The following is a 25,018-nucleotide window of genomic DNA, read 5'->3' as shown; positions in this document are numbered from 1 at the left end:
ATCAACTTTCAGAAAAGGGAGTGATGGGGATATCTCAACCAGGGGATTATTTTCCCTGCAGGGCAAAAGAATGTCAAGGGAACCTGCCATGCCCTGCCATTCAGGCAAGGCTCACAGAGAAATCTAGTCTTAGTTGACAGAAGGGTGATGCAGGTAATCTGGGGTCGCCAGGAGTTCACTGTCAAGCTGCCGGTTCTTCTCCAGCTCTTTGGGGTGTGTTTCAGGGAAGGTCAGTTTCTGGCACAGAGCAAGAGGGAGGGTGCCAAGCACACCTAAGCTCAAGAATACAATATAAAAAAATGACTACTTTTTTTCCTCCACTCCCCTGTCACCCAGCCAACTCTCCGAACGGATAAAAAGGAAGATCTTCCTCCCTCCTGCCAGAGGGGCTCAGTCTCATTCATTACTGGGAACTCTTCCTTGGAACATCACTCCTTACACTACCAGCAAGACAACCTCTCCTCTAGCCATGTCTCGCCAGTCCTATGCCCGGAGCATTGGAGGAGGGTTTCAGAACAAGGGTTTCAGTTCCAGCTCTGTCTGCTTTGGGGGTGGAAGCAAAGTCAGCTTCAACACTGCTTCCATGTCCCGTGGATGTAATGTCCGTAGCGGAGGCGGTGGCTTTGGCAGCAGGAGCCTGCATAACATGGGGGGCAGCAAGAGAATCTCCTTTGGTGGATATGGTGGCGGTGGCTTTGGCGGGGGTTTCGGTGGCGCCTGTGGCCAAGGGGCTGGGGGCTTTGGAGCTGGTGGTGGCCTTGGCGGTGGCCTTGGCGGTGGCTTTGGCGGTGGCTTTGGCGGTCCAGGTGGACTTGCAATCTGCCCTCCATTCCCAGGATGCCCACCTGGAGGCATCAAAGAGGTGACCATCAACCAGCACCTCCTGCAGCCCCTCAACCTGGAGATAGACCCAGAGATCCAAAAAGTGAGGACTGAAGAAAGGGAGCAGATCAAGACCCTCAACAACAAGTTTGCCTCCTTCATCGACAAGGTGAAATGATTTTGAGAGCATTTAACTTGCATGTAGCTCCAAGATTTTCTCTTTCTCTTTCCTTTTTGTTTCTCAGTATGAGGGCCTTTTGTCTTGTGTCTGTACTGAGTATTGTGTCTATCAGATCTGGTCTGATTTGTATTTTTTAAAACAACAACAACAACAATGAATTTCAAGGCTGAAAATGGTGAAGCCATTTTAAAAGCGTTAGTTTGCCAGTTTTGTTATGATTCTTTCTAATTTGCCTTGTTACAAAATCTCAAATCAAGAGGTTTTATATTTAACCTGTATACTTCATGGAGGGGTGGTCAAATGTGAGTCCCCAAGGGTATGCCAGTCCTGAGTGTTTCAAGGAAGGGTAAAAGTTTCTCCTAAAAATCTGTACCAATGTAACTGCCACGACTCCCTACAAAGGATTCTGGTTACTGCAGTTTGGTGAAGCAGATGCTTATTCTCAGAGATCCTCCCCCATTACTTCTCAGGATGCCCTGGGGGGTATGACCTGTGCAAGTATTTACTACTGACATGCCCATTTGCATAATGTTGCCAGTACTAATCAGTAAGCAGTGAAAGATAATCTGGGAAAAGGTGGGCATATGTTTCTTTCCCAGGACAATCCTGGACCAATACCCAGAAACTACCATGTTGATCCTTTAGTGACCCTACTCTAACATACAGATAGGAAAGCCTGGAAGCTATTTTGAATCCCACTAAACTGAGGGCATTAGATGCGCATTGAATGCACAGCTGACCTGCATCATACGTGCATCAGTGCCGCAACAAATCCTTGTCCCTTCTTATTTCCTTTTCTGGTCACCTCCTCATTGCATCCCTCAGCCGCCTATTGTGACTCAAGGGTCTTGGGGAGGCTAAAAAGTAGTGGCTGCAGTACAGAACACGCAACTGGAAGGTCTCCCTGCTTGTGGGCAATGCAAAGGAAAGCCTAGAATGGAGGAAGGAGATGCATAAGTGGTGTTAGGAGAAAGCAACATCAGCAGGCAAGTTTGGACTAATGGCCATGTCCAGTACTCCATAAGAGGACACTGGGCAGAATCCAGCACCTGTTGCTGTGGTTTCAGTTATCTAGGAGTTGAGCAATGTGAAGAATACCTGGATGCTTTCAAAGCCCAGAAGGTCATGGTCACACCCTCATCATGATACAGGCAGTGGCCCCATCCTCATCTCCAGAAAGCAAGGGCAGCCTGACTTGTATGAGAAGAAGCAGGGCACTATTTCTTGCTCTTTAGAAGGAAACTGTGAAGGTCATCAGATCACATGTGGCATAACTGAAAGTGGCTTTAATGTGGCTCCTGAAGCTTTGTGCACGAGCCTGAGTGGAACAGAGCCACTAACAGTAATGGTGGCATTGAGACAATGGGCAGGTGTTGTTCTCTATCCTGTCAATTTGCTGGCACTGGAGGGAGAGGTTTGTTGACACCATCTTCTCTCCAGCCCTGAAGGTTAATAAATTTCCTCCAATATTTTAAAGATGAAAAGAGGGATACTCATTTTGTTTCTGCAGCCATACCTACTGCTAGCTCAGGAACACTGCTAAAACACCCCTGTCACTACTGTTCTTTGCTTTGTATGTGTATCCATTGATTCTGCATTATCCCAAAGTTAAACAGTAAGCTTGTTCTTCTGGTTAAAGATATGCTAAAACAGCCTGACTTGTCTCCTATAATATATTACCTGCATTTCAAACTTAAGTTTAACCCACTGCAACCTTTGAAATAGCAGGATGCACATTATGCCACTGCCAACCTTGGACAATCTGGTGCTTCCAGATGTCCTGGACTACAACTCCCATCATCCCTAACCAGCACAGCTGGAAGTGGGTGGGAGTATTGATTTAGAGCATCTGGAGGATATCAGCTTGGTGAAGGCTTCTCTACATATGCACATATTATGTTAATACACGACAGTTCCTTCTGACATTGTTGGTTAGAGTGCGGTGCTGATAATGCCAAGGTTGCAGGTTCAGTCCCCGTATGGGACAGCTGCATGTTCCTGCTTTGCAGGGAGTCTTCAGGGTTCCTTCCAGCTCTGCAATTCTATGATTCTATTATTTAGCTTCAAAGAAGCAGAGAAGAGAAAGCTTGCTCTATAGAAATTCACATTAGCATCATTTTTTTTTAAAAAAAGGAAATCCAAGCTCTTCAAAAAACCAAAACAGGGACAGAACAGGAATAGCGATTCACCCCAGGAACTGCCCTCCCCTTTAAAGGCAATTAGAGTACATGATCATAACCCTTTCTTTCTCCACCTTTATTCTTTGTTTGGTTCAGGTCCGTTTCCTAGAGCAGCAGAATAAGGTTCTGGAGACCAAGTGGAAACTCCTGCAAGAGCAGGGCCAAGGGACTGGCATTGGCCAAAAGAACCTTGACCAGTTCTTTGAGGTTTATATCAACAACCTCAGGAAGCAGCTTGAGTGTCTTCAGAATGAGAGGAGAGGCCTGGAATCAGAGCTGAAGAACTTCCAAGATCTTGTGGAGGATTACAAGAACAAGTAAGGGACTACAGAACCAAAAGAATTGGGTATCAATAAATGATCTTTCCCACCGATGCAATTGAAGGTGGATAGGCCAGGCCATGCCCAGACTACCTATTTGAAAAACCAGACCTGTCCTTTTGCTGATGCTAGGATGACAGAAAATAGAAATATTAACTTTCAATTTATTTATTTATTTTAAACAAAAGCGTATATACCCACAATTAGATAGAGTACAGAAGGCCTCAGATATGCGTGTGTGTTTGGTTTGCCTCTTAGCTTGGGCACTCAACAATGAATGTTCAGTGCCAGTGAAAAGTCACAATTTGATCATGGTGTCATGCTTCTGGTGTGACCTAATGTCCTCTTGAATTTGACCCTGGTAGAAATCTGATGGATTTGGAAAGGGATTCTTCTATTTTATGCTCCCAAATTATCGGTGAGACCTTCCCTAGATCATTCATTGAGTGGAATGTGGAGTTGAACTTGAATCTCCATGATCTACTTACTATATCACACTGAATGATCTGATTCACTGTTATATATGAGATGACTCACGAACATAGCGTACATCCTGTGTGATGTACAGAGTAACCAGGGGATTTTAAAAAGTTTTATTGGTAAAATCATGTGATTGTATCTTTTGGGGGCTCTTTGCACCTTTATAATTATTGCAGCTAAGGTGAAAAACTATGGTTGATTTCCAATAACTCCTAATGTTGAAATATATGATTTTACAAATTGTTTTTGCTTTTCATTGCTCAAGACTCAATGAAGTTCAGTAACATGATTACACTACGCTATAAGTGGGCAGGGAATACCGTGGGCTTCAGATGTTGTATACTAGAACCTCCATATTCCCTAACCATTGGCCATGCTAGCTGAGGCTGATGGGAATTGTAGCTCAAAACATCAGGAAGGCACCACACTGGCTATGTCTGCTGTAAATCCTAGCAAAAATGGTGACCCACAGCTTGAATTCTGACAAACTGATTCATTGGGCAGCCCTAAGGTATGCATTTGGTGGCACTTGAAAATACGTACTGTAATTTAATAAACTCTTGAGCCAGGAAAGTATGTTGTAAATCAGGATGGTGTTCAACAGAATCTTTGTTTGTCTGATGCCAAAGAATGTAGAATGCCTCTTGGCAGAGGACAGTGTCTGAAGAATGGAAACAATGAAGGATGTTCTATGAGTTATAAACCTAGGATATCAAGTAACCCGCAAAATTGGGGATTGGTAATTCTCTTTCAGTTGCAGGCCAAGAAAATTCACAAGGCCTTTGACTGTTAAGAAAATCTAGAAAGAAGAAGGCAGGGCTAGATGTCCTTTGCTCAACCCCAACCCCTCCTGATCTAGTCTTTCTAAATAAAAATTCTGGACCAAGATTTTTTAATTAAACAATGCTGTGGAATAACAAAGCAATATTTCACATATTACTTCTATTTTATTATTTTCTGTTGCATCCAAGATTTCGGTTTCTTAAAAGAAATTGGAGCTTTTTTTTTTTTTTTTTACAAAAAATTGGGGAGTGTAGATAGATGTTGGAAAAGACACACAAAACTGTGCAAATAGAAAAAGTATTTAAACCTGATGTTCTTTCTTTGCATTGACCAGATATGAGGAAGAAATTAACAAGCGCACGGCAGCAGAGAATGACTTTGTGCTCTTGAAAAAGGTAAGTGTGACACTCTTCCTGGCTCCTTTGCAGGGATTCAGAGGTTGAAGTTGCTATTCACATACTGGTATTTAGAAGAACTGTGTGGGTGTTTGTCTCCATCATTGTGTGCAAAATATGAACTTCTCACTGTCCCTTCCTTCAGGATGTGGATGCTGCTTACATGAACAAAGTAGAATTGCAGGCGAAACTGGACTCCTTGACAGATGAAATCAACTTCTTGAGATGCTTGTACGACGCTGTAAGTAATCATGCTGAGTTTTTGTGGCCTCCTAGGAGAACACTAGAATGATGCGAATTTTGGGGTGGAGTTAAGAGTGAGTGACAGGTAGAGAGTCATTTGGGAAATGACAACTGGAGGAAGAGATATGGAAATGAGGGGTGGAGATTAGAGAGGTAATGGAAGCATATGTAAAAGAGTTGGGATTGCTGTTATGAAAGTTAGGCTAGTCTAAAATGTTAGATTAGGAAATTATTCTGTATCTGATGACTACCTGTTTCGGGTGTCACATTGCTTAATTAAGTATTAGGGGTGTGCACAGGCCCTAAATTTCCCCTTCTACCTGTGTGCTTGTAAAAATTCCAGTCTGCTTCTGAGTCACTCTGTGCTGTCTCCGCTTTGATCTGTAATTCATCTCCTGAGCTACTCTGTCTAAAATGAAGCTCACAGTTTTCCCATTCACTATAATGGGAAATCTTTTATGTTCTTCATCTCTCTGCAGAAGGTGCAAAAGTGCATTGCATCCTCTCCATAAGACATCCTTGCAATGCATAAATCCACATGCACGCAACATCATCTGCTGTTATGACAGCAATTCGACTACTGTACAGTGGTACCTCGGGTTCCAGACGCTTTGGGTTACAAACTCCACTAACCAGGAAGTGGTTGCTCCAGGTTAAGAACTTTGCCCCAGGATAAGAATGGAAATCATGCGCCAGCGGTGCAGCGGCAGCAGGAGGCCCCATTAGCAAAAGCACACCTCAGGTTAAGAATGGTTTCAGGTTAAGAACGGACCTCTGGAATGAATTAAGTTCTTAACCCAAGGTACCACTGTATTATAACAGCTAATTTTCATGTCCAGCTTTTGGGATGCCAGAAAGTTCTAAGCATAGTTTTTAGAAGGACAGACCTTTTGTGGGTGTGCCAATATGGACTACCATAGCCATTGGTCACCTTTAGAAAAAATATAGACAAATGCCTCTACCAAGGGCAGAGGTAAGTGATAAAATCAACATTTATGGTGAAAAAACATGATGTGACCATGGCGCTGTCTACCTATTTATTTATTTAAGGTAGATGTACTCTACACTTTAACCAAATGGATTCCCACGGCAGCTTACAAAAATCAGTAAATCGATTTCTTTGGCAGGAATTGAGCCAGATGCAGCAGACCGTTTCTGACACCTCCGTTGTCCTCCAAATGGACAACAACCGGAATCTGGACTTGGACAGCATCATTGCAGAGGTCAAAGCTCAGTACGAAGAAATTGCCCAGAAGAGCCGAGCAGAAGCAGAGTCTTGGTACCAGTCCAAGGTGAGTTCTCAGGCCTATCAAGCCTTGCCAGTCTAAAATGACGTCCTTGAGCAAAAACCAAATCCAAACAAACAAAGAAACTCTTGTTGTTCATTAATGGGAAATGCCAAATGCACACAAGGCAATGTATTAAACTAGGAGTGATCCGACTTCAGCTCCGTGTGCTTTGCTTTATTTTAACTAGAATCGCCATGGTTTTCCAATGTGTTTTACATTCGCAAAGCGAGAGTGCGGGTTCAAAATCTCTTGCCAGTTGAGCCACAACAATCCTAATGAAGTGGTCCTGTTTATGCTTATGAACATACAATGTAGTGCTTTGCTGGAACAGACAAACGGCCCCCATTATTTACAAAGAAGCCCAGCAAACAGCAGTTGGAATATAGGAAGCTGCCTGGCTCATCTGATTGAGTATTGTCTACACAGAGTGGCAGCGACTCTCAGGGGCTTACAGCAGGGATGGAGAACTTGTGGCCTTCTAGATGCTATTGGACTCCAACTTTCACCAGACCCAGCCAGCAGGGCCAGTGATCAGTGATGCGGGGAGAAGTAATCCAACATTTGAATGGTTCCCCACAGGTTCCCCACGCTTGGTTCATAGACTTCCCCAGCCCTATATGTAGATCCTGGGAGTGATCCTAGGACCTTCCACATCTGAAGTATATGTTCTAAGGTAAAGGTAAAGGGACCCCTCACTATTAGGTCCAGTCGTGGATGACTCTGGGGTTGTGGCGCTCATCTCGCTTTATTGGCTGAGGGAGCCGGCGTACAGCTTCCAGGTCATGTGGCCAGCAGGACTAAGCCGCTTCTGGCGAACCAGAGCAGCACATGGAAACGCCGTTTACCTTCCCGCCGAAGCAGTACCTATTTATCTACTTGCACTTTGACGTGATTTCGAACTGCTAGGTTGGCAGGAGCAGGGACTGAGCAACAGGAGCTCACCCCATCGTGGGGATTCGAACCGCCGACCTTCTGATCGGCAAGTCCTAGGCTCTGTGGTTTAACCCACAGCGCCACCCGCGTCCCTGAAGTATCTGTTCTACCACTGAGCTATTACCCTTCTCCAAGGTGCTATGTTGTCCACTGGAAATTGGCTAGTAATCTACTAGTATTGCTTCAAAATCACTTGTAGGTAAGCTTTTAATCAGGCTAGTCCACCAAGCACTGCAAAACACTCCTTTCTTTTTTGAGGACAACCTTGGAAGGTTGATTTATCTTCTCTGACATAACACAATTTGACCCCTTTCTTCTTTCTGAATTCCAGTACGAGGAGCTGCAGCAAACTGCTGGGAAACACGGTGACAGTCTCCGTGACACCAAGGCCGAGATCTCTGAACTGAACCGGATGATTCAGAGGATACGATCTGAAATAGAGAATGTGAAGAAGCAGGTAAGGCTGCAAGAATATATGCAAGATTAACCCTAGGGTGGAGGGGGGCAGAGGTTTTTATTGGAATTTCACAATCTGGTCATCTTAGTCCTGTGCTGTTGCGTGCCGAGGTCCCCAATCCACCCCCCAAATAACTCACAACAGACACGTAATTTTTGTTTAAGATTTTTGGCATGATTTTGGCCACAACTTTATTCAAATACAAACCGTGAGTGGTTGTTTAGGCATTGGTTAAGACTATCTGTCCCCCCGCCTGGGGACAGAACTGACTTCCGGGCACCACCGAAAGACAGTGCGGGGGAAAGCAAGTCGGGGAGGAATTGGAGCTGAGACACAGACCCTCAACTCTCACCCGCCTGCTCCCCGAAGGCTTGCCGGCCCTAGTCCCATTCCAGGGATTGGACGAAAAGATGGCAAGCCCCAGGATTCCTTTAACGGAATTCCCTTTCCGCAGCAACCATGGAGGGGCAGGCACAGCCTATCCTGACCCCTCCTCCAACGGAATTCCCTTTCCGCAGCAACCATGGAGGGGCAGGCACAGCCTATCCTGACCCCTCCTCCACCAGATTTATAACCAATGCCTAACCACAACCTTACAAGTTGTGACGATTTGCTACGCAGTAGGCAAAAACCACCCAGCCAGCCAATTTGCCAGGTGGAAAAATTCCTACCAGGCCCCTGCTCAAAGGCAGACGACCCCCATGACAGGCATAGCAAGGTCAACGCAACAACCCCTTACTCTAGGGCGGGTGGGCGGGTGATCCGTTGCACGCAGCAAAAGAGAAAGTACAAGGCTGCGTGCAGAGTATTTAAACCTTTTTACCCCTCCCACCAAAATTGCAACATAACTTTTACCCCAGCAACCCAGTGAACCAATCACTGCCCCAGGCCATCTTTAGAGACCTTGCCTGGTAACAGAGGGGTGGCTCAATAGACCCCACCGCAACACGTGCTCTCCCTGAAGGAGAACACACTTTGTCTTAACTGCAGCAATTCATTTAGCAACACAACTAAAAGCAAGCCAAGAGATAACCAACAGAGAGTCTTGCCTGTTTGCTCTCCAGCAACCACGCCGGCACACATAATATCCTCTCTTGCCTTTCAGTGTGAGAAGCTGCAGGCTTCCATTGCAGAAGCTGAAGAACGCGGTGAGCTGGCCCTCAAGGATGCCAGGGACAAATTGAATGAACTGGAGGTTGCCCTGCAGAAGGCCAAGGAAGAAATGACCCGTCTCTTGAGGGAGTACCAGGAGCTGATGAATGTCAAGTTGGCGCTTGATATTGAAATTGCCACCTACAGGAAATTGCTGGAAGGAGAGGAGAGCAGGTGAGTGTGATGCACAGGAAGGAGATGTATATCTGGACTTTGCTGAAGATCAGAAATATAAGGGTGGGCAATGTATACCCATTGGCGAGGAAAGCATGTACTGCGGTGATGGGGAATCGTAGGATCTACAAACATTGCTGGGCTACAACTCCCATCATCCCTGATGGTTGTCCATGCTGAGAACTGTGGTCCAGCAACATCTGGAGGGCCATTGTTTGCCCATCCCTGATGTACTGCATCCTGTGCACACACGTGAACTGGTCTGGCTCAGATTAAGCCATGGTTAAGCTTGATGGAATGGTAAGAGCTGAGGTTAGGCTGTGGCAGTGCAAATCCTGACTGAGAGGGTTTAGGTGGATGTTGTGGCAAGAACAGGGGAAGTAGGGACATTGTTAGAGGATGGCTCAGGTTACTGGAGTCCTGGGTCTTTTGGGGGGGGAGGGGGCTGGTTCTCTCCTCTTTTTAAAAAAGACTGGTTGTTGTTTTTTGTTACTTTACTTACTGCAAAGCTAGACCTCAGCCCTCCGCCATCTTTCTTTGCCCAAGGCATCTATCCAAATATTTTCATTTTCATTTCACTTTTAATTTGTATACCCCCTTTCTATATTGCTAAATGCTTAGCCTGGAGAAGAGGAGGTTAAGGGGTGATATGATAGCCATGTTCAAATATATAAAAGGATGTCACATAGAGGAGAGAGAAAGGTTGTTTTCTGCTGCTTCAGAGAAGCAGACACGGAGCAATGGATCCAAACTACAAGAAAGAAGATTCCACCTAAACATTAGGAAGAACTTCCTGACAGTAAGAGCTGTTCGACAGTGGAATTTGCTGCCAAGGAGTGTGGTGGAGTCTCCTTCTTTGGAGGTCTTTAAGCAGAGGCTTGACAACCATATGTCAGGAGTGCTCTGATGGTGTTTCCTGCTTGGCAGGGGGTTGGACTCGATGGCCCTTGTGGTCTCTTCCAACTCTATGATTCTATGATTCTATGAAATAAACAACAAAGATCATACCTCTTATAACAATAAAATCCAATGCAAATAAGTAATAATAAGAATATGAAGCATATAAAGAACACCTGCAATTTTTACTACTACTACTACTACTATTACTACAAATAATAATAATAATAATAATAATAATAATAATAATAATTCTTGAAGTACATAGCAATTCTACTGGTGGAGAGAGGTTGGGAATGTCACAAACAAAGGTACATATCGTTCTTCTGGGGTTGCCTCTGCTTCCAGTGCTGGGAGAGGTTTACAATGTGGACTGTGTAGCTGCAGCAATCACTGGAAATTGTGGCGGGCTAGTGTGAGCTGAAGGATCATGCCTATCTGAATTGCAAGTTCTCCAAAGAGTGTCCCTGACTCTTGAAATGAAGACTGTCTATCCGACCATGCCCACATTATTCCCTAGTGATCTTGATGGCCAAGTAAGCGGCTGCACACGGGTCTCCTGTGTCTAACCCTATCTGCTCTCTGCACTGCACAGCACTCGCTTTCGCAGTGCCTGATGATGAAAGCAACAAAGGGATTCAAAGGATTTGTTCATTATTGTTCAGTATTTTGTGTATGAATGCCCAATTGGATCTCTTGCCTAAACACCAGGTTTTTTCTCTCCTTCACAGGATGTCTGGAGAGTGTCAGAGCACCGTGAGCATCTGTAAGTAGTGACTCTGTACTCAACTTTTAAAATTAGTGGCACTATCCTATAACCAGCTGCTCTGGAAAATGGCATGCGCTGGCACCAGTGTCTTGATGTGGTTTTGACAACAGTGGTCATAGTAGATATGCACCAAGCTCTTAAGCACCATAAAAACGGACACAGAAGGAAAGTTGTGAATGCAGAATGTGGAATCAGGGCTGTGGAAAATCCCCCCTTGAGCTATCCTGAACACTTTTTGACCACCACAAATGCAACTGTGTTGGTACAACCCCAGTGTGCTGTAGTAACATGCCAGAAAGAGGTTGAAACTCAAGGAAGTCAGGGATGATGAGCTGGAGGGCCACGGTTTCTCTGACCCCGATTTTAAATGTTACAAAAATACCACGTGGGGACAACTTTTGTATATGGTGCCATGGTTTGCATTGCTTCATGCTCATGGGTTGATAATATTTGTAACTCATTCAAAGCAAGCCAATGAACTTCATGGCTGAATGGGGATCGTTTTGAACCCAGCATCCCTCTAGTGCAAGGATGAGGAACTTGTGGTCCTCCAGCCGCTGCTGGACTGTAACTCCCATCATTCTTGACCATTGGCCATGCTGGCAAGGGCTGATGGGATCTGGAGTTCAGCAACATTTGGAAGGCCACAGGTTCCCTGCTTTAGGTCTAGTTCAGTGCTTAAGCCCTTACATGCCACACACTTTCTCAATTGACTCTCATCACATGGATGACTCCTTGGCCCTGGAGGCTTTGATTGTCTTATTTTAAGATGCAAAGTAGCTGGGAGTTTCTTTCTTTCTTTCTTTCTTTCTTTCTTTCTTTCTTTCTTTCTTTCTTTCTTTCTACAATGACTTGCCATCTCTTCAGGCGATGGCTTGCATGCTCCACTGGTGCATTCCTGGGACAGAATGCCCTGGAATAGACATGAAGTAGCGCCACCCCCATGCTCAGTGCTAGAGAACTGCATTCCAGGCATTAATTGGCCATATTAGTCCATAAAACCACCACAATGCTAACCATGGTTGTCTTCCTTTTTAGCTATGGTTGGCGGCTCCTCTACTACTACTGGCGGTGGATATGGTGGCGGATTTGGAGGTGGATTTGGAGGTGGAATGTGCTATGGAGGAGGATCTGGTGGCCTTGGTGGATTCAGCTCTGGAAGCGGAAGAGGTGTTTGCAGCATAGGAGGTGGGGGAGCTTGCTCTATCGGCGGAGGATACGGAGGAGGATATAGTTCCGGAGGCACCATTGTGAAAAAAACCACCACATCCTCCACTTCCATCAAGTCTTCAAGCAGGAAATAAGAAGCAACAGGTGCAGCGATGGCAACATCAGCATGGATGAAAGAACCATTTTTCTGAAGACCTCTGCAAAGCCAACCTGAACAGAATCTTGGCGCCTTTCAGAAAAATGGACTGTGCCCCTTATGGCCCTTATGGCTGCTCTCCCAGGATATTTTTTAAGTCTTGCATTGTTTGGGTGGGATACAGACTGAGTTAGCTGAACTAAAGTACCGTTGAGTTCTGTGAGACCTGTCATTGCTAACTTGTCTCATTTATGTCAGTGGGACCTTAGTTCATCTAATGTAGTCAGTATCCAACCCAAGCAACCCAACCCAAACTTAGTCTGTAACTCACCCTTTGTTCTTAACTCATTGTTGACACATTTCATGCCCCTAACGTAATTAGGTCTAGTCAACAGATGTGTAATATGTGAAGGCTGTATTTGCATGAACAAGGATGAACAGTATTAGTTAGTTCTATAGAGGATATTCTAGGCAATGTGTGCCTTGCTTTGTACCATTCACACATCTTTTATGTTGAGCAGCACTCTGCCCCGTGTCCTACAAGGAGGAATATCTTTATCCTAGATATCCCAGAATTCTCATTGGCTGTTCTTCAACTGAGGAGACACTTTTATCTCTTTGGTGGATTGAAACACCTGGGACAGGCTTCACTTTGGATAGGTACAGTTCACACGAGAAAACAATTCTAGGAGTCAGGTTGTTTGATTGTCATAATGTTTAAAGAGTACTGCTATTTTGTCTACATTCTAACTCCTCTGAATGAAACCTGATGGAGAAATAATGTGAATTCCATCAAAAACTGCTTATGTGAACACAGCCTTCATGTTTTGCTCATTCATGCAAATCAGTGCTATTTTTCTAGGAAAAAAGAGAGGTGCTGCAACTCACCATAAGCACCTCCCTCATTCTCCTAAATGGCAATGGTGCCCATCTGATTGGTTCTGGAGAGTTCTGGCTGGGGAAAAAAAGCCCTGATACAAATGAATATCTTTCCAGCTACTCTCCTGTGATTACCTGCCTGTGGTTTTGCTGAGTCATAATGGTTACTTACTTAAATGAATATGCAAAATACCTGCAGCTAAAAGGTAGGGGCATGTGATCTTGCCAGAGTTACACTCCTTTAAGTCCCATTGACGCCAATGAGAGAGCTTAAGCATATGCTTAAGTCATTCCTATTGAAAGCAAGACGGCTTATCCAGATTTAACTTCGGCTGCTTTGTGCTCCACATTCTGTCTTCCTTTTTGTAACGGCCTTGAAAATCTTTTTGTTTTGGTGGTGATTCCTTTCCTCTCGCGTGTGATCACTTGCAGCTCATTAAACTCTAAGTGAAGAGAACAATGGTGTCTTCTGGGTTTTTGCCAAGAGCTTTTATGCTGGGAAGCCTTATGATGGAGGATAAGGCTTTCAATGACTACTAGCCATGATGACCTTCTTCTGCCTCCATTGTGAGAGGTAGTGTGTCTCTGTATACCAGGAAGTGGCAAATTACAAGAGGGCAAAGTGTTCTTGCACTCAGGTCCTGCTTGCGGGTTTCCCATAAGCATCTACCGTCTTTTCCCGAAAGTAAATCGTCCCCTGAAAATAAGACCTACTTCCAGTTTTGCCTCTCGCTGTAATATAAGGCATCCCCCGAAAATAAGACCTCCCCAATAATAAGGCCTCGCCGGAATAGAATCATAGAATCATAGAGTTGGAAGAGACCACAAGGGCCATCGAGCCCAACCCCCTGCCAAGCAGGAAACACCATCAGAGCACTCCTGACATGTGGTTGTCAAGCCTCTGCTTAAAGACCTCCAAAGAAGGAGACTCCACCACACTCCTTGGCAGCAAATTCCACTGTCAAACAGCTCTTACTGTCAGGAAGTTCTTCCTAATGTTTAGGTGGAATCTAAACATAAGGCCCCTGAAGCTACCGTAAGGGGTCTGACTCCTCTGGACCATAGCGGCGGGCGCCACCGTGCAGCTGTTGAGGCAGTGCGAGGTCTCTTTAAATCAGAGAGCCCGCATCACCGCCAGGACAAGCTGCCACCTGTTGCTTGCTCTGCCCTGACGGAGTCTGGCTGACTCACAATTAGACAATAAATGTGTACCGTATTCTTCTTCATGGAAAAATAAGACATCCCCTGAAAATAAGACCTAGTGCATCTATGGGAGCAAAAATTAATATAAGACACTGTCTTATTTTCGGGGAAACAGGGTAGTAGCCACTGTGAGAACAGTTTCTCTCTCTGTGTGTGTATATCTCCATTCTTTGCTGGAACAGAATATGGGGTTGGGGTCCATCCCCATTGCAGGTGTGAACTTCACAGCCCAAACTTCCAGTAACAGGCCAAGCAAGGCAGAGGGAGGTGGAGAAAGGGCTTTAGAGGGGGTTGGCAGGAGAGGAGGCTTTGGAGGAGGTGGCAGGGAATTGGAGGTAGATGTAAAACTGGGAGGGCAGGCAAGGAATTGATGATGGAGGGGATGGGGCAAGGTAGACTGAAAGGGACTGACACATGGCATAGAGCTTGACAACGGAACACCTAAATGCGTCTCAAATGCCGCCCTACGACTGGAAGTGGGCTTACACAGCATCAAACCAAAGTATGGATAAGAACCTTATGTACTTGGCTAAGACTTAACAACTTGCCGGTTGGACTACTTTCCCTGATGCTTCTTGACAAATTCCAATCTAGTTGGTTGAAGGGCACTCTTAGAAAATTGGCCACATATGGTCTCTCCCCAGAGTACTTATTAAGTTTAGAAAGGGGAAGGGCCAAGAATATAATCAAAGAAAGACTCAGGGACATTGAAGCCCAAAATGACTTTAGTCAACTTCCAACAACTCATAAACTCCTATTCGATTCCCAAAGCCCCCATCTAGCAGACTATCTCAAAGTTCTACATAATGCTAAACACCGATGGGCATTTACCAGGGCCCACTTTAATGCTCTCCCTTCAGCTCTTCTAGAGGGAAGATACAACAAAATACCGATCGAACAAAGATTATGTCCCTGTAACAGCAACGAAATTGAAACCATCGGGCATGTCATCTTATATTGCCCATTATATCGAGACTCAAGAAAAGAGCTGATCGAGCCGATTCTGAGGAAAATACCTCGTAGTACAGACGACACCTATATCAGACATCTCTTAGCTGACAAAGACCCCACAGTCAACAGGCTTGTGGCGAAGTACTGTTACATTGCAACAAGAATAAGACGAGCAATGATGACAGCAACGGAGTTCAAATTGCAAACATCGAAGGAACGATAATAAACAGTAGTGACTTTCGAACTGAATCCTTAAAACCTTAAAAGTCGAAACCTGGTCATAAATATAAGTACCAATTTTGTGACTTGGCCATATCTCCACTGTTATCTGTAGTACAATAGTACTTATATTGCCATATTTTATTCTATTTTATAAATTGCTTGCTGGTCACTGACCATATTAAAGATATTTGAATTTTGTATTTTTGAGCTTGACAGCGGGAGGCTCTTCTAATCTGGCGCATATACAGACCACAAGCATTGGACTGTGGCCTGTCTGTGACTCCAGATTCCTTAATGCCCTTTAATCACCCTGTTCAAAAAAAGTGCAAATTAGGTAATTTCTCATTAAAATGCAGTAATAATCCAATTTCCCCCTCTATTCCTAATTTTCAGAACCCTCTCAAACATCAATTTCCAGGATTCTTCAAGAATAGCCATGAAAGTTAAACTTATGAAAAACTTTGTAGTGTGAATGGCCCCCAAAGCTGAAGGGCATTTCCATTCAAATGGTGCTTGTGTGCCACGTCATGTGATCAGTTATATGGGGTGGGGCTTACCTGCTCCCCACGCACTTTATTCAAGTTGGCACCCCTGGTAGAACACCTGAGATTGCGGCAGCATGACTGAAGTAGAGTCATGTGCACAGGATTGCGTATGCAAGTGAGACCTTCCCTTAAGTGGGAAACCTCATGCTGATTCACCTTTTGCTGAGACGGCCAAATGAACGGCTAGTGTCTCGCCTTAGTTTTGTAACTTTATGCTACCAAGCACTTAACCACCACCCACAAGGAGCAATGAAAGACGTGCGGCTTCCCTCAAGGAACTCCTCCCACTGGCTTCGCAAACCTAGATTTCAGTTTCCTTTTACACCAAGTACACAATGTTCTTGCTCTGTTAGATAATTAGATAGAAGCAAGAAAAATGGGACAGTGACAAACCACTGGATTTTCTCTTAGCAGAACTATGGAATACAGGGGTCAGCAAACTTTTTCAGCAGGGGGCCGGTCTACTGTCCCTAAGACCTTGTGGGGGGCCGGACTATATATTTGGGGGGGGATGAACAAATTCCTATGCCCCACAAATAAGCCAGAGATGCATTTTAAATAAAAGGACACATTCTACTCATGTAAAAACACACTGATTCCTGGACCATCCACAGGCTGGATTTAGAAGGCGATTGGGCTGGATTCGGCCCCTGGGCCTTAGTTTGCCAATCCATGGAATAGAGGAAAAAACCTAGTAAATGAAATCAGAGGGAATGACCTCTTGCCAAACAGCAAAGCAAAAGTTACACAAACATGAGTAAGTGCACATATGTTTATGTACGTGAAGTGTACACTAGTTGTGATAAGATTATGGGTCTTCTTCATTTTCTCCCACGTGAGCAACAATGGAGGAGTGGGATTGAATTGACAGCTCCATTTGCAACTTTCACATGTACATTGGCTTTGGAAAACAGGTGGAAAGGTCAATCAATGGCTAATTAATCTTGAATAAATTTTTCAAGACAGTGTATGCGGAATTCAATGTCATACTGCGCTGAACATTGTGTCAGCGCAAACATTGCAGTTTGACAGATGGAATTATCCCCCTTTCCTCCCCTCACATTGTTCTGGGGATTCTCCTGACCCCCAAAATTGTTTGGGGGGCATCAGAGGGGGCACAGGGAGGGAAGAGTGGTGGAAGCCATTCTATATCTTTGAGTACTAAATATGAAGTTTTGTCACTTTCTAAGAAGCCTTATCTGTCTCTGGACAACTTGAAACCCTAGGTTTGATGAGAGAGAGAAGAAAGGCTTCTCAGCCAGTTTACCATATTTTCCGCTCTATAAGACGCACCAGACGACAAGACGCACCTAATTTTTGGAGGAGGAAAACAAGAAAAAAAATATTCTGAATCTCAGAAGCCAGAACAGCAAGAGGGATCGCTGCGCAGTGAAAGCAGCAATCCCTCTTGCTGTTCTGGCTTCTGGGATAGCTGCGCAGCCTGCATTCACTCCATAAGATGCACACACATTTCCCCTTACTTTTTAGGAGGGAAAAAGTGAGTCTTATAGAGCAAAAAATACGGTAATTGCTGGGATGCAGAACATTGTGTAGCTTTTTGCAGTGCCTTTGAGCTATGGAAACACTAAACAAAACTAAAAACTAAAAACTAAAAACTAAAAACTAAAAACTAAAAACTAAAAACTAAAAACTAAAAACTAAAAACTAAAAACTAAAAACTAAAAACTAAAAACTAAAAACTAAAAACTAAAAACTAAAAACTAAAAACTAAACTAGATGGCCTTTTGTACTTTGAAGGTCATCTATTGCATTTAGCTGCACATAGGATAGGTATTAGGGATGTGCTGTGGGTTAAACCACTGAGCCCTGGGCTTGCTGATCGGAAGGTTGGCAGTTCGAATCCCCATGACAGGGTGAGCGCCTGATGCTCGGCCCCAGCTCCTGCCAACCTAGCAGTTTGAAAGCACATCAAAGTGCAAGTAGATAAATAGGTACTGCTCCAGTGGAAAGGTAAACGGCGTTTCCGTGCACTGCTCTGGTTTCTCCAGAAGTAGCTTAGTCATGCTGGCCACATGACCCGGGAAAAACTGTCTGCAGACAAATGTTGGCTCCCTCAGCCAGTAAAGCGAGATGAGCACCGCAACCCTAGAGTCGTTCTCAACTGGACTTAACTGTCAGGGGTTCTTTACCTTTACCTTTTAGGATAGGTGTTACCAGGTTAACTGATTTATTTACAGCAACCTGGCAGGGCTCTTAATGAAGGCTCTTAATGAAGGCCTCTCTAATTGAGAAGGGAGAGGGAGGCTGAAGGCTGAGTTGTCCTTAAGTGAACTCACAAGGTCTGAATTACAGTTTTCTTAGGAAACAAGGAACAAAAGATGGGCCTGGGGGCAAGAATGGGAATATACTAAGAAGTCCTCTCTCTCTCTCTCTCTCTCTCTCTCTCTCTCTCTCTCTCTCTCTCTCGTTTGCAGAAGTAGCATGTTACTTTCCATGTCCTCCTTGTAGATCTGCATTTGTATACTACCAATTCTTCCACTGGTTGGTACAAAACATCCAAATCTAGGTTGAGCCTTAAGGCTGATAATCATAATAAAATCTGGAGTTGTCTGGAGTTACCTCCAGTGATGCAAGAGACACATTATCTCTAAGCTGATTCATTGGCTTCTTTTGATATAGGGTTCTTGCTGACTTAACACCTTCTGTGTTCTCTAAGGAACAGTGCCTGGGAAATGAGTGTTGCTGTTTGTTTGTTTTTTTAAAATTAGTGAATCACTTACATGTTCTTGGTTGTTGTTAGTTTTTTTTGCATCTGTAGTTGGGTGTGACAGCATTGTCACTGGGACAATGCCATTCACATGTTAGGGAGGGAAATAGGATGGTGTCCTATGAAAATAATGGTAAGTGTATGTGTATTAAGGGAACAGGGGCTCCCTCAGTCCTCCTCATATACACAAGAGCTGCATTTGCATAACTAAGGGCTCAACCATATTTCTGCTTGTCCTGCACCACAAAATCATGGGCCTGAGAGGTTTTCCAGAAGTGTGGCTGAGCCCTCAGTGTACCTTTACCAAAGGTGTCATGGGTTTTGAAGACACTCAAACTTAGGACGAAAGGGAGAAACGTGCTAAGAGGAAGGCACGCTTGGCAAATCCACGCCATGATTAACTCCTGCCTGGAAACAATTGTCCCCACTGTGGAAGGATGTGTGGCAGTGGCGTAGCGTGGGGGGTGCAGGGGGGGCCGGCCGCACCGGGTGCAACATCTGGGGGTTAGGGTTAGGGTGCGCAAATCCACGGGTTAGGGTGCGCAAATCCACGGGTTAGGGGGCGCAAATTACTTGCCTTGCCCCGGGTGCTGACAACCCACGCTACGCCACTGATGTGTGGATCCAGAACTGGCCTCCACAGTCACTTACGGACTCATTGTTAAAACCGTGTTTATGGAAGACAATCTTACTTGCCTATGAGGGATTGCCAAAGAAAAAAGAAAGTACATGTTGCCAATATGAGCTGAGGGGCCTCCACATGTTCACTGGAGCCTGTGAATAGGGCTGTCAGTCTAGAAACCCATTATACAGACAGTAAAACTCACTGTAAACATCCATAATTAAAATACACAATAAAACTATCTCATTAAAATATCAAAATGTAAGTATCCATAATTAATGCCCACAATAAAACAATCCAATTAAAACAAGATGGCTTTGAGAACAGGAGACTCAGGTTGAGTTCAGGTAGCTAAATATAGCTGCAGTCCTAAGGTCAGGGAGGGGAATTTGGAGGTGGTTCAACCATTGCATTCTGTGCCCTGCTGGTCTTGAACTGTCAGGGTAGAAATGAAGGTAGAGGAAAACTTTTGCCCATTTCCTGAAGTCAAATTTTAAAACAAAATACAGTGGTGCCCCGCAAGACGAATGCCTCGCAAGACGGAAAACCCGCTAGATGAAAGGGTTTTCTGTTTTGGAGGTGCTTCGCAAAACGAATTTGCTATGGGCTTGCTTCGCAAGACGAAAATGTCTTGCGATTCCTGGGGGTTTTTTTCCGCTCCCCACCCCCTTTTTCTAAGGCACTAAGCTGCTAATAGCCTTTTAGCAGCTAATCCGCTAATCCCTTAAGCCTTTAATAGCCGCTAATAGCCGCTAAACCGCTAATAGCGCTAATCCGCTAATCCGCTAATGGGCTTGCTTTGCAAGACGAAAAAACCGCTAGACGAAGAGACTCACGGAACGGATTCTTTTCGTCTTGCCAGGCACCACTGTAAATATATATATATTCTCCACCCATTGGACTGGAGGAAAAGATGCCCCCATTACTTCCCCGTTTGGAGAGGCTCAATGGATGTCAGGATGCTGTCAGCGGCTCCTGGCTAGTTGCCCAGGAAAGTATAAAGACAAGGAATAGTTTATTACCGTCCTTTTTTATTTCAATCTTTACAGAGAGAGGCTATAGAACCCAGCCTCTTGGATAATGGTGTTGTCCAGAGTGAATCTCCACCTCCTGTCTCTCCCACTTCCTCATTCGTCATTCTCATCATCTCCTCTACAGGTGCTGCTACGTTCCCTTTGTCTTTGAGCTCTTTGCTCTCCTACTTTTAAGGCTTGCCAGATTCTGGGAAATAGAGGGTCTGGAATGCTTTCTAATGAGAATGTGTCAGCTGGGTGTTGTCCTGGCTCTCCCATGATTTCCCATCTCCCCCCCTCATCTGCCTCTGAGCTGCTACCTCCCTCAAACCCCTGTTGTAAATTTATACTATCTTCTTCTTCCTCCTCCCTGGAATGGTCAGGATGGGGATGCCGCCTCCACCATTCCTCCTCTTCCCAGTAACTTCATATCCTTCACTAAAGGGGAATATGAACGCTTGGTTTATATAGTCAATGAAGTTTTCATAGGGTTGCATTGAAAGACCTCACTTTTAATATTTTAATATGCCCTGTGGAATATTCATCCTGAAAAACTTGGAAATAGGAACTTCAAAATACAGTAAGGCTGCAACGTATGTGGGGGTTCCATTCTGGGGGTCACCCCTAAAGTCAAAACTGCATATAGTCAAAACACATAGGGTTCAATGGTGGGTGGTATTGTTGAAGTCTTTTTGCCTGGATGCCTGCCTCCCCTCCCCACTGCCTGTTTGTATGAGAGGAAAAGTCCAAAATATAATAATTGGACAAAGGTAGTTTCCAGAAACACAAAGAAGGTGCAAATTTTATACAGTGGTACCACAGGTTACAGATGCTTCAGGTTATAGACGCTTCAGGTTTAATGAGGTTCAATCCTGCGGATTGTCTCACCTTTACTTTGAGTCTATGACGTACAATCAAGCTAGAGCTGTGATTTCTTGGAGACTGAGTGACATTGCCAGGCAAGAGGACATAGCCCAGGTAAAACCAGGGATGTTCCTAGGGGACCAGATTTACCGGACCATACCAGCCCCCTACCTTGCAGAAATCTACTATGTGGAATACCACAGACTTTTTACAGCGGCTAGATTAAATGTCCTTGACTCTGCGATATTGTGGGGAAGGTACAGGGGAGTACCATACGCCCAGAGAACCTGTCATTGTGCCATGGATGTGGCTGAGTCCACCGAACACATTCTCTTTACTTGTCCTTCTTATGCAGAGCTTAGACAAAATTTTATAGACCCACTTCTATGTCAATTTAGCTTCCTACCTGGAGAAAACCTAGTTTTACACTTGCTGAATAATGTCACTAGAGCTTCCTTGCTCTAGTGACATTGCCTTCCTTGGTGCCTTCCTTGGTGGCCAAATTTCTTTTTCTAGCTCTTAAGCGTCGTAAGACTATAATTGATTGTATTGATATGGGGCTATCTGTTTAGCCCATTTTAGTGTTGGCTAAGTTTTAAAAAATCTTTTTCGATGTTTTAACTGTGTACTGACAAATGTTCCTTTTGCTGACTGACGGTCGAATAAAAAGGTTGATTGATTGATTGATAGACGCTTCAGGTTACAGACTCCACTAACCCAGAAATTCTGATTTCTCTGTGCAGGCTCACAATCTAAAAAAAAGGCATGGGACCCAATGAGAAGAGGGCAGGAGAAAATGAGGAAAACTCTGCACTAGCTTGGAGAAAGAGAGAGGAAAAGAAAGGGAAAGCATTAAAAATATAGACTTTCCCTCAATGCACTGGCGCAGTTAGCTGCATGGGCGCCTGGAGCAATGGCCGTGCTGTGCATGGGGGGGGGGGTGATCCGCTGTGCGGGGTGTGTGTGTGTGAGCCCCCCACAATGTGCCTTTTTGTCGCCCCCCTCAGAGACGACACCTGGGGTGGGTCGCCCCCCTTCCTACTCCTCAATGCTAACCCAATCATAGTAGACCTATAGAAATTAAAGGCCTTGCGTTAGGCATTTTATTTATTCATTTTATGAAATGTATATACTTCTTGGTTGTAATAAAATCTCTGAGTAGGATTAACAATGTCTACAACCCCCAAAATAACCTTTTTTTAATATAAAAAATGACACTTTATTAGCCCTCTGTTGCACAAGGATGCTATCTTAGAGCACTGAAAGGAATCAAACAACATACAGTTGCTTACATGGTTTAGTAATAGGATTGATTGCATGTAGACTGTGTTTGTTATTGCTTGCTTGAAATATACTGTATTGCTGAACAAAGTGGGTAGTATCTGACTAGGTTTTATGCAGAGTGGACACACTGAAATTAGTGAACATGATCAGGTTTAGTCTATTCATTTCAGTGGGTCTTCTCTGAGTAACACTTACTTGACTACCACTCAGATTTCTACACCTCCCCCCCAAAAACCAACAACAATGTACACACCTTATCTACCTAACACGAAGATGCTCCTGTATGCCCAGATGCAGAATATTATGTATGTTTAGCACAAATTGAAGAGGTGTTTCAGCTCCTTTTAGTGCTCCAAATGCTCTCCTGTTCTTGGAAATGTGACATTTATCTTCCCAGGCAGAGCACCCCATATGTGCCAGGTTCCATAGAGCTCCTATGCAGATGGAAAGAGCACCTCCAGAGGCATTGCCCATGATATTGAAATACACAAGAAGGGAATGCAAATGAAGGTACTATATGTGCATCTGCAAGAAATGGATGGGCGTATTAATCATCAAGGACAGAGAAGAAGCACTGACCTGTTTATTCATGTACAAACAAGGCTTCAAAGAGTCTGATTGGTTCAATAGAAAATAATGCCAAGAAATTCTTTCTTTCTTTTTAAAAGGACAATGTTTAAAAATGGTTATTTTCTTAAATCTGCATTATTATTATTATTATTATTATTATTATTAGTGGGAGGGGAGTTATAGCAAAAATTCTATTTGGTGAATTCAATCATTATTGCCTAATAAATAATGTCTGGCAAAGTCACAGCAAATTTTAATTTGTATATTTAATGGAGGTTAGCAAAAAGGAAAAAGAAGATGAAGACATGGCTCATGTCTTTGAAAAACGATAACTCAGCTTGTTACAGCTTAGCTCCTGCGTGATGAATGCATTTCATAATAAAAAAAGTACATTTCACAATGACTTTCTTCACAATGTTGCCTTTGCTTCATAAGCAACCAGGTGACTGCTAGGTCCCATTTTCAGGTGGCCTGAATAGCAATTTCTTTAAGCTCGAAGTTTACCATCCAATCTGTTTCACAATTGTTTGCCCATCTCTCCATCAATGACCCATCCAATCTTTCTAATCTACCTTCACACGTTTGACTGCTTCTCTTTTTTCTCTCTGTGACACATATACATTCATTTATATGTATCTTTTAAAAACTTTTTAAAAAATTTGTTTGCTTGGTTTTCCCCACAATTAAGTGGTATATAAATTTTATGAAACAAGCTAACTCAGATTCTAAAGTCTATAAATTGGCTGAGCACAGCATGTATCTTATGGGATTCCTACATGTGACCTAGAAGGAGACAGAGACAGACAGAGAGAAGAAGTAGAAACAGTTTTGTTCTTATTGCATGGAAGTTCATGCTGTAATTAATCGGTCAATCTCGAAGGTCCTGCAGAACAGTTGATCCTTTCCCTTCTGCTGTTTTAGCCCATCCGTTCTTCTTGAGCTTTGCCATCCACAGTCTACCATCTCCACCAAAGCAGAGGGTTGCATGCCTCAGTCGCCTCTTTGTTTCCTTATGCCCACCATCCAAAGTAAAAAGAGAAGTGTCCTCCATGGACGTCCATCATTTGTTCATCAGCATGTGATCTCTATTCTTTTAGCTGGTGTTGCCCGTCTTAAGATTCATTCAGTGTTGTTGCTAGCTTCTTGGAGCAAAGGAACTGCTGCTGTCCCAAGGAGTTTTAGGGATGCCCATGCGAGAAGAGCCCAGACAGATCTGCTCTGACAAAGCATTTTGTTTACCGAGGTGATGAAGATCCTCCGTGAACTTCAAGTTGAGAAACTGCTCTTAGGGAGCCAAAGGCAATTTTCCACATAGAGGCAGATTTAGGGTGTAATTGCGGGCGTGCTTTTGGGGATTGTGAAAGGCGTGCTAATGCTTTGCATGCTGCAAAGCGGCTGCCTGCCATGGAGCTTTGCAATTAGAAATGCAGATGAAGATACTGATAGATAGGACCTCCATTGAGAATTAAGAGTGATGCACTGTGTCAATTAAAGAGCCTACTCCCCAGACAAAATAATCAAGCTTAAAGTATCTTAGTCACTGCAAAGACATTGTGCCATCATTGGTCATCATCATCGTCTTCTCTTCCTTTGGCAGTGAAGGGGTGTGCTAATGGGTAGGGTCAGTGTTTGGAAAATTGAAGATGAAGATCTGTCAACCACACCAAGTTCATGAGCACAATACAATGATATCCTCCTTCCCGCCCATGCAAAGTCAAGCCCAGCTCCTCCCTAAAGCAGATATAAGGGAGGCTCT

General features: G+C 44.1%; 1 protein-coding gene across 1 annotated transcript; it reads left to right on the top strand.

The window, feature by feature from the left end:
- The first annotated feature begins 362 nt into the window (after positions 1–362).
- LOC310671472 (keratin, type II cytoskeletal 4-like) lies at positions 363–13,717 on the top strand. The gene is made up of 9 exons (XM_083427585.1): positions 363–991; positions 3,280–3,500; positions 5,101–5,161; positions 5,307–5,402; positions 6,532–6,696; positions 7,958–8,083; positions 9,189–9,409; positions 11,038–11,072; positions 12,114–13,717. The coding sequence occupies exons 1-9, from the start codon at positions 470–472 to the stop codon at positions 12,377–12,379; spliced, it is 1,713 nt and encodes a 570-aa protein (XP_083283711.1). The 5' UTR covers positions 363–469; the 3' UTR covers positions 12,380–13,717.
- Positions 13,718–25,018: the final 11,301 nt, after the last annotated feature.

This window comes from Podarcis tiliguerta, assembly GCF_965153285.1.
Source record: "Podarcis tiliguerta genome assembly, chromosome: 2".
Classification (NCBI taxonomy): Eukaryota; Metazoa; Chordata; class Lepidosauria; order Squamata; family Lacertidae; genus Podarcis; species Podarcis tiliguerta.
Note: the sequence above shows the minus strand (reverse complement) of the source record. Positions and strands in the feature narration are given on the sequence as shown.